Source organism: Pteropus alecto, unplaced genomic scaffold (genome assembly GCF_000325575.1).
Source record: "Pteropus alecto unplaced genomic scaffold, ASM32557v1 scaffold11, whole genome shotgun sequence".
NCBI classification, from domain to species: Eukaryota; Metazoa; Chordata; class Mammalia; order Chiroptera; family Pteropodidae; genus Pteropus; species Pteropus alecto.
Window position 1 is genome coordinate 5,251,492 of NW_006431956.1, and position 18,785 is coordinate 5,270,276.

The 18,785-nt window shown below is 37.2% G+C and overlaps 1 protein-coding gene and 1 pseudogene across 1 annotated transcript in view; one reads left to right on the top strand and one right to left on the bottom strand.

Moving 5' to 3' along the window:
* CDC123 (cell division cycle 123) overlaps window positions 1–16,780 on the top strand; it is a 45,162-nt gene extending 28,382 nt beyond the window's left edge. The window contains exons 8-13 of the mRNA XM_006906966.3: window positions 1,702–1,777; window positions 3,161–3,283; window positions 4,174–4,202; window positions 12,320–12,448; window positions 15,783–15,920; window positions 16,502–16,780. Coding sequence (XP_006907028.1) covers window positions 1,702–1,777; window positions 3,161–3,283; window positions 4,174–4,202; window positions 12,320–12,448; window positions 15,783–15,920; window positions 16,502–16,528 — 522 coding nt within the window. The 3' untranslated portion in view covers window positions 16,529–16,780. The remainder of the gene's footprint in view (window positions 1–1,701; window positions 1,778–3,160; window positions 3,284–4,173; window positions 4,203–12,319; window positions 12,449–15,782; window positions 15,921–16,501) is intronic.
* Window positions 7,294–7,412, bottom strand: LOC112475671 (annotated as a pseudogene).
* Window positions 16,781–18,785: the final 2,005 nt, after the last annotated feature.

Below are 18,785 nucleotides of genomic sequence, written 5' to 3' on the forward strand. Positions count from 1 at the left end.
TGTATATATTTACATATATATACACACAAACTATATGTTCATATATTTATAGAATATTTCTAGAAAGATATACAAGAAATTAGCAGCATTGATTGCCTTTGAGGAGAGGATCAAAGGGATTGGATGGGGGAAGAGTCACCTTTTATCCTTTTGTATTTTGTAGTCAACCACAATGTATATAGTACTTCTCTAAAACATTTCAATAAAGATTATACAAATTTTCTAAAAATTTAATATTAGTATTATTTTTTTTTTTGCTTAAATAAAAATTACAGTAGCCATACAAAATATATATGCATGCCAGTATCAGCTATTAAAAGATAAGAACAGTATAATATTTTGGTTTGGAGTTCACCATTTAATAATTAGGTTATTTTAAAAAATTTGAACACACTGACGAAAATTGAAATCAGTGCATTTAAAATTTCTGAGGCATATTTTGATAGTACAGTTTTGAAAAGAAAAGCAACTTATTGTCAGAATGTAAAAATGCAAGAAAATATGAGGAACCTACCACCTAGATATATCCTCAATATTAGCATTTGGGTCTTTAACTCCCTTTCTTGAGATATGTGTGTGTGTGTACATATACACACACTCTATATAAAGTACTTTGTATACTGTTTTTTCCCATTTATAGCATAGTGTGAGCACTTTCCCAGTTCATTAAATATTCTTTTATATCATGATTTTTAGTGGCCACTTATTTTACATATTTGCTATTTTACTTGACAAACATTTCTTAAGCACCTGTTATCTATTATGTACTTATGCTGGAACACGGAGGCAAATAAGACCCAATTCCTTGCCCTTAGGCAAGTTATTGTTTAGTAGGCAACAGAGACATATCAAATTATTGTAGTGCACTATGGTATATGTGCGTTTACTATAGAATGTCATGGGCAGGGAACTGCGGGCAGCACAGGATGTGGGAAGGGAGGCTACGTAACCCAGTGGGGGATTCAGAGTGGCTCCAGCTCACAGGTCTTGAAGGGCAAAGAGCGGTGTGCCAGCATAAGGGAGGCTGGAGGCACTAGCCATTTATTACAGTTCATACTTCCAAAGAACAGGAGTAGATTTTTCCAATGAACATTGAAAAAAAATACTCAGAGGCATACATTTGTCAACCATGCTATTTATAAAATCTCAGCAATTCAATAGTGTATGAATAGTATACTAAGTAATTACAGTAATAAGACCCATTTATAACTCGGGCCTCTGATGGTTTACTTTAAAATAATGGGAACTTCATAGACAGGTTATAGTGATACTTTGTGACAAGCCATAATAATAATTTTATCAGAGTATGTATTACAGAATGGTGCTTACGGTAGATCATTTGAAAATATTGTATTTTTAAAAGAGTCAAGAACATATGAATCACAGGGCAACTTATAGCACAGCAGCGTTAAGATTTGACTTTATCGTCCTTGAGGATCTATATCATGTTGGGACTCGCAAAATGATTTAAAGAAATGACAAAGATGCATTTTATCATAGTTTTAACACATTTTTCCTACTTATTAGACTAATAGATTCCAACTCTATTTTCTACATCTCATATCAGGATGTTTTGTGGTGTCTTTTTTTAAACCATTTGGTAAATGGCAATTGTTAAGACATAGTCACATAAAATTGTCTATTAGACTAGTAAATATTCTCTTGTTATATAGCTGTGTCACATTTTTCCCTTTTCTACAGCTTGTTCTTCGAAAATGGTGTGAATTAATTCCCGGGGCTGAGTTCCGATGTTTTGTCAAGGAAAATAAGCTTATTGGTGAGTTTTGTTTTTTTTTAACTCTTGAAAGTAATTGTTAAAAGAAGACAAGCTTTCGATGGAAGGAAATTTCTAGTAATTAGGACACAGGTAACAATCAGTTTTTATATCAGATGCTTCCTCTAACCAGTTGGAACTGACTCTGTGAAATGCTTCATTTATTTACAAGGATCCTGAGGCCATATTCAGTTTCCACAGAATACAGTATTGTCAATTCATCATGTCTCTATGGATTCTGGAGATGAAAAATGAAGGTCTTTATCTTTCCTAGTTTAGAATGTGTCTAATATTACCTGCTTCCTCTTTGAAACTTAGTCTTAAGTGTTACTAACTATATACTACTTTTAAGCATCATGAGAAGCCAAGTTTTTAAACCTTTATTTCTATTATTGGAGCAGTGCTTATTATTCTAGCAAGAGAAAATGACGTAGACAGATAAGTGTACCACTTTAAAAGCTACCCATTTTCTTCTCAGGTTATTATTTTGTTTGCTTTGATGTATTCAAGTTAAATATTGAAGATAATTTGCTCTTTTTTTGTCTATATATGTTTTCCATGAAATAAAAATTATCTTCAACCAAGAGAAATGTGATTTGACCTTGACATTATTACTTTACCTAAAAGACCTGGGGTGTTTGAATTTATCGGATTGTTAGATAGTCCTGAAAAAGCCACACTGTAAGTACAGCTAAAGAAGGGCGTCACATGGCCTGTGATTAAGGAATTGGATGGAAGCCATCCTTTCAGGACAGAGAACTTTCTCCTAGGCCTAGAGCAAATTGAGGGAGTCATTGCAGTAAGTCCCTTTCGTGTATTTAGAATAATATCAGCAAGTCACTGTGAAGAAAGGAATGTTTACTTTTCCATGGCCTGAAACATCGGTCTTGTGAAGGCAGGGTAGCATGTATGAACAAGAAAAATAGACTGCCTCTGTGAAATGAAACATGACTATGGAAGACGTGATGAGGACTATTCATATTTTCCCAAAGAAAGTGCAAAAGAATACCAATTTGTAGAGAGTTCATTGGAAAATTCACTGAAAAGCAATTGACTATATGCAGGTTTAAAATTGCTTCTTTCATTTTACATTATAAGCATTTTTATGATTTCAGATCCTTCCTTATACTAAATAAAAGTAACTACTATTTCTAAGTGAGAGTGCATGGCAATATGTAACTTAAGGATTCACTTATCCACATGAACCTTTATAACTTAAGAGTTTTATATCTATATAAGATGCTGACTAACGTATAATGCAATTAGTGTTCATCTGATTGGGTTTCTGATCTACTTTAATGGTTCTCTCAAGAGGAGATTTAAATCACATTTTGGTGTTTTTGAAAACAATATTATATAATAGCAGAACATAAAATGTTTTCTCAGGTATTTCTCAAAGGGACTACACACAATACTACGATCATATTTCTAAACAAAAAGAAGAGATTTGCAGATGCATACAAGACTTCTTCAAGAAACACATACAATATAAATTCCTGGATGAAGACTGTGAGTGTTTTTTATTGACTCAGTAAAATGAAATGAAATTCGTAATGTTAATGAATCTTACTTCACAGTGGTACATATTTTAAAAAAGGAATAGTATTTTAACCATTTTTACTCTGTTACTATTTGGTATTGCTGACAGTTTACATGTTAATTTTACCTTATTTAATCAGAGTCCCTTTTTAATACTGAGACAGTTCTCCCTCCTGCCATTTTAGATAATTTATTATACATTTTAAAATGTCTACTTACAGAGGACGAAATGCTTCTGTTATTAGGATTGAATTAACTGAATGACTGATTTACCAGAGTCTAGATTTTTTATTTGAATGTTTAGTTAGCATCAATTAAAACATTTGTGAGTTGTTTTTAAGAATTGAAATTATATGATGTATGAGAGAGAGTTTTCATGCATCTTAAAATTATATCTGCTATGATTTACAATTTTTCTACTTGCAGATTTGATTTAAAAATAACAACCACCAACAACAACAACAGATTAATCATGCCATAGCATAGCTTGATAAAATTTCCTGCTGCACATTTTATTCATTTCATTCTCCATCAAATAAATGATTGGTGCTTTCCCTAGTACATTGAACCTGTTTATAATGGAGAACTGGTGAGATGATCTCAGTGTTTGGTTTGAGTTTTTAAATATAAGGGATAATGGCTGAAGGCAGAACAAAGGAAAACAGAATTATATAAATAAAACATTGCAAGATGCATCTTCATGACTGAAGTTTTGAGATTTAGAGGCATGAAGTACTCAAGGTCAACTATAGTCTGCTGTTGGAATAACTAATAATAAAAGGCATTTTAATTTTTAAGAAGAGGCTCAGATTATGAAAGTAGGAGTTATTAACTTTGAGTTTTTTTTTTCTTTTTTACAGTTGTATTCGATATATATAGAGACAGTAGGGTAAGTAGAAACTGTATTTGATTATGCTTTAAAATCAGGGCTGGTCTGAAGTGGAATACATAGCCATTATGTATGTAAAGGACCCAATGCTCAAAAAATATTTTCTCAAACCAGCTCAAGTGTTTGAAATTCCATGGTCAGGAATGTACCATTAAAATATACTCAACATTAGGAGGTATAATATCTTTAATAATGATGTATCACAGGTTTAGGGATCATTAATTTAGCAGATGGCCAATGGCTGCCTTATGTCCTTCCCACTTTTGTCAGGGTCTGGGCCTGCTTAAAATCGTTCAGTTTGCACACTTAAATGTGGCCAGGAATTTGTCACTTGATATTTAAATAATTATTTTTAGTCAACTAAAAGATGCTTAGCATCATTCGAGTCACTTTTATCTTTAAGCTGAAGATGAGGATTAGAGTAGTATATATTTATCTTTAAATCTTAAAAGTGATGAAAACAATGAAAAAGCAAGCAAAATCCCGACTTAATAAATCCTACTGCAGAGGTTTTACTCTCAAGACATGGAGCCTTTTCAAAGAAATTTGGGTCACTGCACGTCCCGTGATTAGTGCTCACTGACTTAAATGTTAAGAAGACAGCAGGTGTGTTTTCCGCATTCGTGGCCCATATGTTCCCAAATGTTACCCACATATTTCTCATCCCATCGGCCTCATTGTAATGATGCTTGTGATACCTTTTAATCATTTTTTTGGACAAAAGGATTTGGCCCTATTGGTCATGTCTCTAAATAACCGTTAACTGTTTCTTTACCTCTGTTAAGCTAAAAGATATCACTATCTCAGTTTTCACCTCTCTGACTGCAAGGCCAACGTATCTATTAAGGATTAGAAAGAGGAGTTAGTTGTAAATTGAGATTTGGTGAACAAGAGGGATGTTACTTAGCCCAGTTTCAACTTAGTGGAAACAAACCTTAGAAGAAGGATGGGAAGCCAGTGTAATGGAATGGATAGAAACCCGAGCCGATGGACAGAAGCCCAGGGCTCTAGTCACTGCTCTGCTTCTGACGCGCAGACGCTGGCCACATCTCAGCACTCAGGCAGCTAGTGTCTGTAGAGAGCCTGTGGTGTGTGAGATGCCATGCTCCTCACAAGAAGCTTTCAACAAGACCGTCTCCCCACCTCGAGGAGCTTATCTTGAAGACTGAAACACTGCAGGGAACTGGCTTCGTAATAAGCTGAGCAAAGCACTTAGTGGACCTCGCCCTTTGCCCTGAATGTGCAGCTCAGAAAAGCTTTATTCTCATTTAATTCAGTATCTCACTTAATCCATATGCCCCTGTGAGGTATGTATTATTGGTTCCCATTTTACATATATTAAAACTGAAGCAATTATATTTTAATGCAATTATATTTAATAGCATTTGAAAATTTAGAATTTGCTAGGGTCTCATAACAGTTCCCTGGCAAATGTCCAGGTCTGCACATCTTAAGTGAAGTTGGATGTATGCATAATCACGGCTGTGATCTTCCACAGCTGAAAGTCGTTGCATGTTTTTAAAGTGAGTAACATGCCAGTATAAACACCCTGACAGTTTCTGAGAAGAGATTTAAACTATTATGTAAAACTCATTTGCATTTAGTTGGTGATATATGGAGGACCATTTCTTAGGCGCTTTCTCAAATATATAATTTTAGGACTGTTCTTAGAGAAACCTAACTCCTTTTATGGTGGTCTCTTACATAGCATTTATGAAATGACTGAATATATTTGGGTTTGGCAACATTTCGATGTTTGTTCTTTCTTACTAAGGCTGGCAAGTTGACTCAGTGTTGATATATTCTAATGTCATATATATAAAGCGATGGCCCATCCATTCAGTAGTTGTGGGCCGAGGCCTGGGAATATGTACTGTAAGAAGCTCTTTAAGTGATGCTAATGCATCAGTAGAATTTAGAATACTTGCCTTAGAAACTTGAAAACTTGTTCTGGTCCACCCTTATGCATTCTTTTTGGTTATGGTTACTGTTTTGCTATTATTATTGCTTTATAGACTGAATATGTCTGATCTTGACTCTTTGATAATGTTGAGATTGGCTTTGCAACTTGATCACTTTTTTATAACTGATCTGTGTGAGATTGAAAAAGAAAAGCATAATTTCTGTGCATCAAGTATTCTGCAAATGTTTGTTCGATTAAGCTCATTAATAATCTTGTTAAAATCTTCTATAGCTTATGAATGAAATAAACTGAGAATATCTTCAAAATAATACAGATTTGGAGGGAATGGGTGCGATATAGGTAAAACAAGGTTGACCATGGAGATCAACAAGATAACTATTGAAATTGCATGTTGGATACATGGGGTTTTTCATACTATTTTGTCTACTTTTGTATGTGTTTAATCTTTTCCATATAAAAATCTTTTTAAAAACTTTAAAACCTTAAAAAAAAATCTATGTCTTTTCTATCTTTTTGTTTACTTATCAATTACTGAATAGGGTTATGTTAACATCTGCTTTCTAATTCTATCTTTGTGTTATACTCTGAGGTTATGTCTTTCCACCAGTGCTATAGTTCATCATGATTCTGTTTCCCCAGTGAATTGTCAACCTCTGGCAGTGACCCCCTCTCTGTCTCTAATAATGCTTTTGTGCTTTTGGCATTAAAGTACATTTTGTCTCAAATGGATAGTGTTGGTACAGTTTTCTTTTGGTCTTAGAATTTATCTTTTTCAGTTTTTTTCTTCTTAGCTGTTAGGTTTTAGGTGTGTGTGTATCTTTGAAGTAGCATATTACTGGTTTTGTTTTTTTAATCACTGACAATTTCTGATTTAACCATGTAGTTTGTATTTATTATATTTGATATTTAATGTTTTCCACCATTCTGAGTTTCAATTTGCTTTGCTTTTGTATGCTTTTTTCTTCTTTTACATTACTGATTTTTCTTTATTCTCTCGTTCCTCCCCCCACCCTACCCCAATAATTTTAAAGTTTTATGTTTTATTTTTATTATTTTGGTAGTTACCATTAAATCTTTTTTTATTATTATTATGTTTTAGGCAAGGCAACCCTTGGTTGACCTCACAGATTGCAAGGACCTTGTCAGCTTACAATCCCTTATTTTTTACGCCTATAGCACCTGGTTTTCCTAGGTGGTCTCTCATCCAAGTACTAACGAGGCCTGACCCTGCTTAGCTTCTGAGATCAGACGAGATCGGGCTTGTTCAGGGCGGCATGGCCATAGACACCATTAAATCTTAATGTGGGTATTTAATAAGCTTTGAAGTTTCACTTTCTGTGGCTCCTTCACAATACCAGGGCCTTTGAACACTGATTCCCAGTCCTGTTTGTTTTCCATGTGATTTCTGATTTTTAGTTCCACTTTGTGTTTATACTCCCCAATTAGTCACAATTTCTTGCTGTCCAGTTTCTTAGCTCACCACTGCTTCTTGCCTCTCACTGCTTTGTGGATCCAGTTCCTCTAGCAGTATATCCTTTTATAGTAAGTTCTCTCAGCCCTTGGCTGGAAAAGCTTCTGTTTAGCCTCATGCTTGATGACAGGCTTAACTGGGTATAGAATCTTTAGTTGACCAGTTCTGTTGCCTCAGCATTTTGAAGACATTGTTCTGTTATTGTTTGTCTTCTTTTCTTCTCTTCTCTTTTCTTGGGTCATGTTGTCTAGGTCTAAGAATTCATTCTCTTTATTAATTATGGAGAATTCTCAGCTATCTTTTCAATTATTGCTTCTTTTCTGTCTTTTTGCTTTGGGAACTCTATTTACAGGTATGTTAGAGCTATTCACTTTATCCTCATGTCTCTTGACTTCTCATTTTCCACTTCTGTCTCTGTATTATGTTGTGTAATTTTCTCAGATATATTTTCCAGTTCACTAGTTCTCTTTTAGCTATGTCTAATCTGCTATGTTTAACCTATTCACTAAGCTTTAAATTGTATCGGCTGTATTTTTTCATTTCTATGGGTTCCGTTTGGTTAATTTTCAAATCTGCCTATCCTTATTTTCATAGTATCTTGTATCTTAGGGTTTTGATTTCTTTATATTTTCAGTCATTTAAAACCACTGATTTTTTTTTTTTTTTTTGCTTAGATTTTTTGCGATATAATTTACATAGAGTAAAATTCATCCTTTTTAGCCTATAGTTCTGTGAGTTTTGACAACACATCCAGTTGTGTAACCACTAAATTGTTGGTGTGGAACTACTCCATCACTCCCTGAAAGTCCCTTGTGATCCTCCCTGCACTCTTGCCCCTGGCAAAAACACTGCTGTGCAAATCTACGCAGTTATTTTTAAGTTTTTAACTGATAATACATTTACATCGTTCAAAAGTTAAACCAGTGTGAAAATGTACATGGAAAGTCTTGCTCTTACCCCTGACTCTCTGCTCTCCTTCAGGTTTACTTTTATTAGTTTCTTATACGTCCTTCCAGTATTTCTTGATACGAAAACAAGCGATATACTTATTTTTTTCTACCTTTCTTACACAAGTTAATATATGATATACATTCTGCACTTCGCTTTTTTTTTTTTTGCATTTTTTTTTAAAGCGAAGTATCTTAGCTTTTCAACTTCTTAAAATGGCATAGTGTTTTTGTTATGTGGGTACACTGTATACTTTGTTTAGTAACTTCTCCATCAATGAACACATAAATTGTTTCTCGTCTTTTGCAAACTGTGCTGTGGTGAACGTCCCATGTACTTGTTGTTTCATATGTGTGCTGTGCAAGTATATCTACAGGATAAATTCCTAGAAGTGGGATTGCTAGCCCAAAAGGCTAAATGCATTTTGATTTTGATACATATTGCAGTTTATCCTTTGTAGAAGCTATGCCATATAATCCCACCAGCAGCGTACCTGGATGTTTCCTCAACGCTTGTCAGCAGAGTATATGGGCAAACTTTCTCGAGCTTTTTTGTTGTTTTGGTAGATGAAAAATGATGTTTCAGTATGATTTAACTTTCTATTTTTTGTATTATCAGTGAGGATTCAGTTGATCTTTTCATGTACTAAAGATTCATTTCTGTGAACTGTTGCTTCATATCTTTTCTATTTTTGGTCTTATTTTCTTTCAAAATATAGGAGCTCTTAATATATTGTAGAGATTTAGCTTTTGGGATTACCCTAGTTTATTAGTCTTTTGCTTTGAGGATCAAATATATTATTTCTTTTATGACTTACGAACTTGAGTCATAATTTAAAAAATACCTTCTCGTTTTTCTTTCTAGGTCTTTTATGAGTTATTATTTTACATTTAAATCTTTGATCTGTTTGGCATTTGTCCTGGTATGCAATATGGATTTAACTTCATCTTTTTCTAGATTTTTATCCAGTTGTCTTAACATTGATATCTTTATTTTATGTTAACTTTCATATTGATGATGATTTTCCTCAGTTCTTGGGGCTTTAACCCCTGGCTGTTGTATTTGCAGACTCATTCACATTGATTATTTCTTTTTGGTTTTGTAAACCAGTCTATCTTACCATGAGTTCATCCTTAGTGAGCTCGGTATTTTTATTTGTGGGAATCCCAAAGATTCTGTTTCAAATTTTTCATTTGCTTCTTCCATGTTCCTCAATCCCCAGTCACAGAATGACACGCTTCCTTGTCTCCTAGTCCAGTCGTTAGGAGCTTTTTCTCATACTCCCTTTACTGAGGCAGCCGCCCTCGGAAGGTCACGTCTTCGTTCTGGCTCCCTTCCTCATGGCCAGACTCCTGGCCCTGTGTGCACAATAAACCCTGCCCTCAGGTGCCCGGGAGGAAGACCACCCAGGGGTTCCCACTGCATCAGCTTATATGCCTTTTTCTGTTTCACAGGTTCCTCCTCATTTCTGTCTCCTGGGATCCCCTTTCTTTCTTGTAATCTCATTTATACATTTAAAGGGGTTATTTTAACCTGAATTTCATCCTGTCTGGAACAGGAGGCTTTTGAAGTTCCCTTAGCCCACCACATTCTGGGGCCCTCAGGTACAGTACACTCTAGAAAACAACCTCTTCGCAGAGTGGGCTGCCATCTCATGGCCGTCACACCTGTTCTTGTTGTTTTCCCTGAAATGGTCAGCTTTTCCTCCCAGATCATCACTGATATCTTCAAATTCCATTACTTTGGGTAGCTTTTCCAGCTTCACCATACAGGTTTAGGTACTTCTTATGTTCTAGCGTCTTGGAATACCCTGCTCTCACCTCTATTGAAGCATTTGCCCCTCCGTACTGTAATTGTTGGATGGTTTTTGTTTCTCTTTTTTGGGTGTGTGTGTGTGCGCGTGCGTGCGTGCTCACACACACATCCTGTTCTGGGCTGAGGTCTTTGAAGGAATAGATTGTATGTTACTAGCTTTTAGGCCCCAATTCCCTCACAGTGTCTGGTACATAGAGATTTATTTGGCGGGTGAGGGGTGGTCAGCTGGTAGATTGCAGGAAGGTTACTGGGCCTTTCTTATCTGATGGATTGCCTAAAAGCAGAATTTCTCAGGATGTTTTGTGCTTGAGATGTCACATGTTATAGCTATAAAAATCCTCATCTTGATAGTTTTATGCCTGAGTATAGCTGGTTTTATTTTTCTCTTAGAGGATGGCTTCTGAACTATAGAACAAACTCTGCCGGCTATTGGTCTGAACAGTGGTGATCTATTTTTGTTTTTCAATTTTTTTTGGCAGTATGCCATATTTTTAGTTTATAGTACTTAATATTTCTATATTAACAGGTGCAATAACTTTTTTTCTTTTAATAATGAGATAGTTTTACTGGTTTTAAAAATTAAGTAGAAAGAGTTTGGGGGACTATAAAATTCCCATTTTATTAAAATAACATTCATTATGTCAAAGACATCTTAGTAATCACCCTGGAAGCAAAGCTGACATCACACCAAGAAGTTAGTTGATGGGTGACGTTGTTTCATATAGTCAAAGGATATTCAGGTGGATGCCAAGCTGATGTGAGGAACCAAGTCAAGTGGCAAGAGAGAGCTATAAGATCTCTCTTGGGGATTATATAAAATAAACTTGCTGAAATAGTGTGATGCAAACTTCTTAAAATGGTTCTTTGCCACTTACTAGATGTTTCTGATGTTGGAAGCAAGTCCTAATAAGATATTTCATCTTCCTTAAAATTTTCATTTAACCAGATGAGAAACAGTGCTAGATATTAGTCACACTGGCTCTGTGGCCTAGTTCCTTAGGCATATGTGACTTTGCACACGCACATCTCATCAAGACATGATTACTGCACATTTACAGAAAAACTTAGTTATTAACAACAAAATGGTGCAATTATATATGAATGTTTCAATGAGAAAAATCATGAGGAGCAAAGATAAAAATTTGAAGGAAGCACGTAGCTGCTAAATGTTACACCTGTCTCTGTGGTCGTCTGTTGGCTTTAGTGTTTTGGCGGGATTTCACAGATTCCCCAGCTCTGTAATGTCAGAGCTCCATCACTTTATCCTGAGATGCCCCCGACTCTAACCAAACTCAGTCTGAGCCATCAGAAGGATTCTCTCTCTGAGCCTGGAGCCTGTCACATTGCCCTCCTCCACTCTCAGAGTAGGAGATAGAAGTTTATTTTAAAGGTTGATGGTGGTTTTAGATCTCTCCTTCGTGTGCTAGTAAGCTCTAACATATAGACAAACGTATTACATTTAAAAAAATGCACCTTTTGCAGTAACAGCCTCTCAGGGGTGAGGAATGGTGCTCTCCAGAACTTCTGGCTCTTTCCTGCCTCTGCAGGGTAAAAATAATCACAAAAGATAATCAAAGACACCCTTGAAAGCGTTCCAGTAATGCTACTGTGGTGTAACTTGTTATGATTTTCCTTTTTCTTGCTTTGATTTTTGGCTTTAAATTCTCATGTGGTTTGAAGCAGGACCTAGAACATATGTCTTTGTCAGGCTTTTTTTCCTAGGTCCCTTCTCTGCATTCACAGGTAACCTTACCTTTAGATAAGGCTATGACACTTGACTTGTGCAGGTCGCTCTTTTTCCAGTGAAACCTGGAGTAAAACTATTTTTTGAAATAAATTACAATGTTTTTTTAAGATTATCTTTTAGGTAAAATGATAGGAAGATCTTTCTGATAAGACAGAGTATAGAGTTTAAATGTTTTTATTCTGTGTTTATTAATTTTTCTTTTTGTCTTCCAGGGGAAGGTGTGGCTCATCGATTTTAATCCATTTGGTGAAGTAACAGACTCTTTGCTCTTTACTTGGGAAGAACTGATATCTGGAAGAAACTTAAAAGGTGATTTTAGTGAAGGAGATGCTCTGGAGCAGGTAAGATGGTTTAAAAGACATGAGGGAAGCCTTCTAATCCCCTCAATAATTGCCAGTTATCTGGGTGCTTGGATAGGCAGTGACTGGTACCCATGGGCAGTGCAGACTAACACAGATTTACTAACAGATTCGTGTCTGTAGAGGTGAGCAGAAAAGGGGCGAAATGGAGATTCATCCATTTAGCTTTACATAAAGAAATAATGGTCAACTGATATTTTTTTTCTTGGCTCCTCTGCCCTGCCCACCTAGAAGACTCTTGACCAGGGGTCAATTCCCATGTCTGCTTATTTCGATCCTAGCCCCGGGCTGCTGACACCAGTAGAGTGGACTTGCCCAGACGTAGACTGGGGTCTCTTCACAGTCATGACCCCAATTTTAAGTAGACCCTTATTTTACAGTGTCTTGTTTCCCGCGTTAGCTTTCTGCCCATCATCCACGGTGGCTATTTCACACCTATCCACTACGCTCCTCGGACCCTCCATCCTTTTCTTCTTTCCAAAAAAGATTTCACTTTCTTCTTCCGAGGAAAAGAGAATCCGCTGGCGAAAATTCACTCAGTTCTGTTGTCATCGAACCTCCAAACTTGTCTCTTCCTGTCTACCAACTCCTACCTCTCAGTAGTTAACCATGTTTAGATATCTGCCTTCTTAAAAACAAAATCTTCAACAACTTTGTAAAGGTTTTCCCACCTATGAAAGTAATACGTGCTCATTTTTAAAGGAAATTCTAAAATCACCCATTATCCTACCACCTTGAAGACCTACTGCTCGTATTTTAATACATGCCTTTCTGCATATATGGAAACCTTTTTAAATAAATGAGATCATACTACATATGAACTTATATATCCTGAGTGTTTCATAATATTTAGTGTTATCTTATGAGAGTTTTATACCTTTTAAAAAAGTTTTATTTTTACATGGTTATTGAAAAAAATAAAACAATTGGAAAGAGGCAAGCCTGGAAATCTTACCACCTAGAAATAGCCATCCTGGCTACTTGAGTTAATACTTGTCCAGGCAAATTTTGTATGGATACAGCCAGCACACATTTTTACATAAGTGGGATCATACTCGTTTCCCTCGTGCTGTCACGTAACTTGCTTTTTTGTGCCTGCTGCATCGTTGTATGTCGTCACAGCGGCTTCCTTAGATGGTCACCTGGCCTTGCTGCCTGCTGCTTCTCACCTGTCAACTCCTCAGACCGTGGCCATTTAGCCCCGGTCCCTGCCACTCCTGCTCTTGGCAGGGGCTCCCCTGACCCGTTGCTAATTCCGGCGGACAGCGTGCCGCCCTGCTCTCATTTAGCTGGTTGGCACGGTGAAGGTGTTACCCTGTTGTTCTTATAGCGCCTTTTGCCTTGGCTTCCATGACACGCGCTTTATCCCTGGCTTTCTGGCCGCCTTGCCTTCAGGGTGAACTCCTTTCCTTTTGTCCATCTCTGCAATATTTCTCTTCATCGTGACTCTGTCCTGGACCCTCTTGGGCCCCGTTTTTTAGGCCTGACTCAGGTTCATTTTTCTCCCTGTTGAGGCACTTGTCCTGCTGCGTGGTGCCTGCCTGTTGACTTGCGTGTGTCCTCCCTTAGACTGCAAGCTTCTGAGCACAGGGTAGCATCTCTTGTTTTCCGTGCATCCGCAGGGCTTAGCACATTGCCAGGCCCACTTAATGTTCTTTGAATTAGTGAGTGAGGGAATTTTACTTCTGCTGTTATCTTACAGTTGTGGACCATTAAGTCTGAGTGTCAAGGCGAAGAATGTAAATTATTCAGCACAGAGTTATTTTGAAATATGAGGGACACGGTTACTGGATAGAAACAGTTTGTACAAGGGTCACTCTATGATCCAAATCCTTTCTTTCCTCTTAATCTAAACAGCATTATATCGGAGGTTGGGGGTGGCAGAGGGAAACAGAAACTGACTGCCATTTACCCGACGGCAGCCCCGCCCATCTTCCACTGCACGCGGGGCCAGCTGTTTGTCGAGGCCGCAGAGCCCTTCCTGCCCGTGCGTCTCTGCGCCGGTTCCCGCACTGCCTTCGAGGCCGCCTTTGCCCAGACCGCACCAGCTGCTCTCGTCACACTCTCCAGCTCTCAGTGCCGCCTCCCCTCCTTAGCAAGCTCTCACCTAACCGCCCGTCTAAAGGAGTCTGCCCCATTCTCCTCTTAGAGCGCCCCGCTCTTTTGTCTTTATTACATCTTTTACTGTCTGAAATGATCTTGTGAATCTCTTTGTTTGCTTCTTTGTTGTCTGCCTGTCCTGTTTACCACTTTATCTCCCATACCTAGAACAGGGTCCAGCACAAAGTAGGTGTTTCATAAATATTTGTCAGACGATCAGTCTGTCTTTCACAAGATATGGCCTGCTTTCTAGGTACTGTTCCGTTCAGATTTCCCTTCTGTTTCCATCTGCTGGACCCCATCCATCCCTCACCTAGATATCTGCCACCCATAAAGTCCAAACCCAAGCCCTCTGTCTCTGAAATCTTTTTTGGTACAAGGCAAGATGTCAACATTATATGTAGGCTCTAAGCAAGTACAGCTGACCCGTGAACATGGGTTTGAACTGTGCAGGTCCACTACTATGCAGATTTTTTTCCCAGTTGACCCACACAGTTCAAGCCGGCATTGTTCGAGGGTCAGCTCTGTGGTTGGGACCTATGTATACCGAGGGCCAGCTGTAGTTTCACGAGGACTTTCAACCACGCAGGAGGCCAGTGCTGCTAACCCTTGCCATTCAAGGGTCGCCTGTACATTGAAGAATGTGAAGACTTGTTCAGTGTGATGCTCGAATATGCAGTTTTACATAGGAGATGAGAGAGATCCTTAAGTGACGTGAGAGAAGCGAGGAAGTGTTAGGAATCCCAAGCACTCGCTTGCCCTCACCATGGACTTGCCCTCACCATGGACTTGATTCTCTAAGGCAGTGTTTCCTAACTGTGCACCTGAAGGAAGGATAATACGTATAAAGCATTCGGCCTGTATGAGATCGCTCGAGGCCAGAGATAAGCAGCCTTGGCCTCTGGCCCAGGCCGGGACTAAGGAGATCCCTGACTCGCTTGCAGCACGCGGGGGCTGCACACCAGTGGCATTTAGGGATCGACCCAGCTCTCCTTGAGGACACTGTTTTCAGATACTTATATTTATGTCTTAGTGAATATGTAGAAATATTTTTTAATATTTTAAAATATTTTTTAAAATGTTTTTTAAATGCCTTTTATTTAAGTCTTATTTTCTTCCTTACTTAGTAAAGAAGGGAACATAGATCTTTTTCAGTTTAGAAAATAGACTTTAAAAAATATTTCTCAAAGAATATCCCTTTTGTTTCTTTGTAAAGGATTCTCCAGCTTTCCGTTGCACAAACAGCGAGGTCACAGTCCAGCCCAGTCCCTATCTGAGTTACCGACTGCCCAAGGACTTCGTGGACCTCTCCACTGGGGAAGATGCTCACAAACTCATTGATTTTCTTAAACTGGTAAAGTCTGTGTGTGCTTAGTATGCTAGTCATCTTTGTTTTTAAATTAACTCTTTAATATTTCCTTTTAGTCTTATACTACCTATGCTTTTATTTGATTATTATGAACTAAGGGAGCAGGATTACTGAGTTAATTAGATCATTTTGTAATGAGTATGTAATGTGAGCTGAAGGAATAATTTACTTACTACAGTGTCAGGAAAATGCTTTTATGATGTGCACGCTTTTTGACTAATTTTCATAGTTCTAATTTTGAAGAATGAATGTGTGCTATTATAAGACTAAGAAGAGATCAGATCTCTGCTGTGGTTACTCAAGGGGGAAAGTGAATTTTTGTATTTGTGTGTGTTTCTGGGTAGGAATGTTTGTACTTGTGGAACAGAGTAGAAAATATTCAAATACCTGAGGATAATGTGCCGTGGAACCAAAGTGATAAACTGGTTCAGTGAATGAGTTCAGGCATGTTTTTCCGTGATAATTTTCACCCACGTCTTTTGCCAAGACCTCTAAAAAATATTTGGCTGAACAGATATTCCAGTTAGAATGAGCTATTTTAATGTAGTTTTGGTTTCCTTTGACAGAAGAGAAATCAACAAGAGGATGACTGACTGGCATGCCAGAGCTCAAGACTGGGTTGAGGAGTAGACCGCGTCCTTCAGGAGGTGTCCATGGTCTGCAACTCTGTTGACCCAGTCGGGTGGAGGTGGGGCGGGCAGTGTGGAAACCAATAGCTTTCTATATTCATGTATATTAAGCTGGGAAAAAAACGAGGGACTTTGCTATTTGTAAAAATAACATAATAAATAGATCTTAAACATAGGAAACCGTACTGTTCTGATGATAAAATACTTTCTATGAAATATCTTTCTTTGGACTCTCTATTTAGATTTATCTGTATTTCTTGTGCTATTTTTATACTTATAAGGTAGATGGGCAAAATTATATTTGTTATACAGAAATAGATTTTTTCCCTAATCTTTTTCCATTAAAAAAATAGAACCTTATATTACTATAAAGAATATTCTTCCTACTTGGAGTATTTTCATATAATCTATCAGTTGTTTCAGTTTGGGTATAGCTAAAAGAATACAGAATTCTCAAACTGAAATAACCTTGAAAATTTCAATATATTACAACCACCTATTAATATATGTTTGTAAAACAGTCACAGATTTATTTATAATTTGGCCTTTTTAAACAAGACTGGAATTGTTGAGAGGTAGATTCACTGTTTAGGCCACCAATTTAGTAATTATTCTTCAGTGGCCCAATTGATGATGCTGCTGCTGCTGATGATGATATCTGTTTGACTCAGCACTAACTATATCCAAGACGCTCTGCTCAGTGCTCTTTACGTGTTATTTTACATCATGGAGCAGTTTGAAGGAAACAGGCATTACAGTTTCCCAGGGTATCTCTCTAACGTGATATCACAGAATACTTTGCTAGTTGGAGGAATGTTTCTCAGCATAGGACACATATGTGCACAGCCCCATGGGAAGATGTGGAGGAAGGTGGGGCAGAGCTCCCATCTCTGTACAGTGAAGGCGGGTTATGTACGGTGATGAAACAATTTCTTTGTTGGTTATACCTCAAGCTCTGTAGCTTTTTATGTGGTTTCTCAGTTATAAGCACTTAATATTAGTATTTTAAATACAAAATACAAAGATAGAATTGTGATCTTTGTATTCAGTATCTCAAATGCCATTTCTGAAGCCAGTTGTTTGAGGTATGGGTGCTGTTAGATGTCTTTTAGCTCATAATGGAGGGATTTTTCATTATGAGTTGATTTAAGCTTAATTCTGGAAACTGGCTTCACCAAGATGGCACTTTACCAGTCAAAAAAAAAAAATGTATTTGATACCAATTGAAAAAATTCAGGCTACATATAATCAAAAGACTCGAGCAAAATTTGGCAAATATTTCATAAACAGTACAATTCGTGATGTAAAACTCATTAAATTTTTGCATTGATTTTCCTGAGGAAATTGAGTTCAACTCTCACTTTACTTTAAAAAATGTGACTTTTTTACATTGTTTCCTTAGTTCTATATTTAATTTTATTTGATTATCCTGATGTTAATATTAAATATAGGATAATGTGCAGGAAGAATTCTCCTAAATTCAAATATCACTTTTGCCTGTCTAAAACTTAGTTTTGAATTATCCTTTTATTTTATTGGCATTATCTGTTCTTTCTTTGAGGTACTTCAGGTTTGTGCTTGAATTTAGAAAGTGATTACCTATGTGATTCCTTTGCCTGGTTCTGAAATCCTATCTTCTGAAGAGAAGACTGCAGCTGGTGATTTTCGACAGGTTGGGATAAACGTTCACTTTGTCCTGCCGGCAGTAGCATGTAGCATGAGCCTCCAATACCACGTAATTTGCCCAAAAGTTATACTTTTAAAAAGTCTTATTTTGATTTGCATTTTCTGAGTTCATACATTTTTCCTAAGCCATTGGCAATTGAGGATAGTATCTGTGAAAAAAAGAAATCTTCTGTGACTGAGTTTTTGGGGTTTAAGTTTGTTTTCTTTCTTTTAAAGTGGGAAAATAATAAGTATCAGTTCATCTGTCTGTTAAATAAGATAACCACATAAAACTTTTCATATAGTGCATCTTACGTAATGAGCAGCCAACAATGGCAGCCGTTGTCACCCTCCCAATGGCAGCTGTTGCCACCCTCCTGTCTGCAGACCTCTGTGTGTTACAGGCAAGGTCTTCTTAACAGAATCAAAATTTGAGTGGAAAGAGACTTGAGAGATCATTCAGCCCAATGTCTTTTTCCTTTCATCCTCCCTCGTTCCCTCCCTCCTTTGCTCCTTCTTTCTCTCTTTAACAGAGGAGAAAACTGCTGCCCGGAGG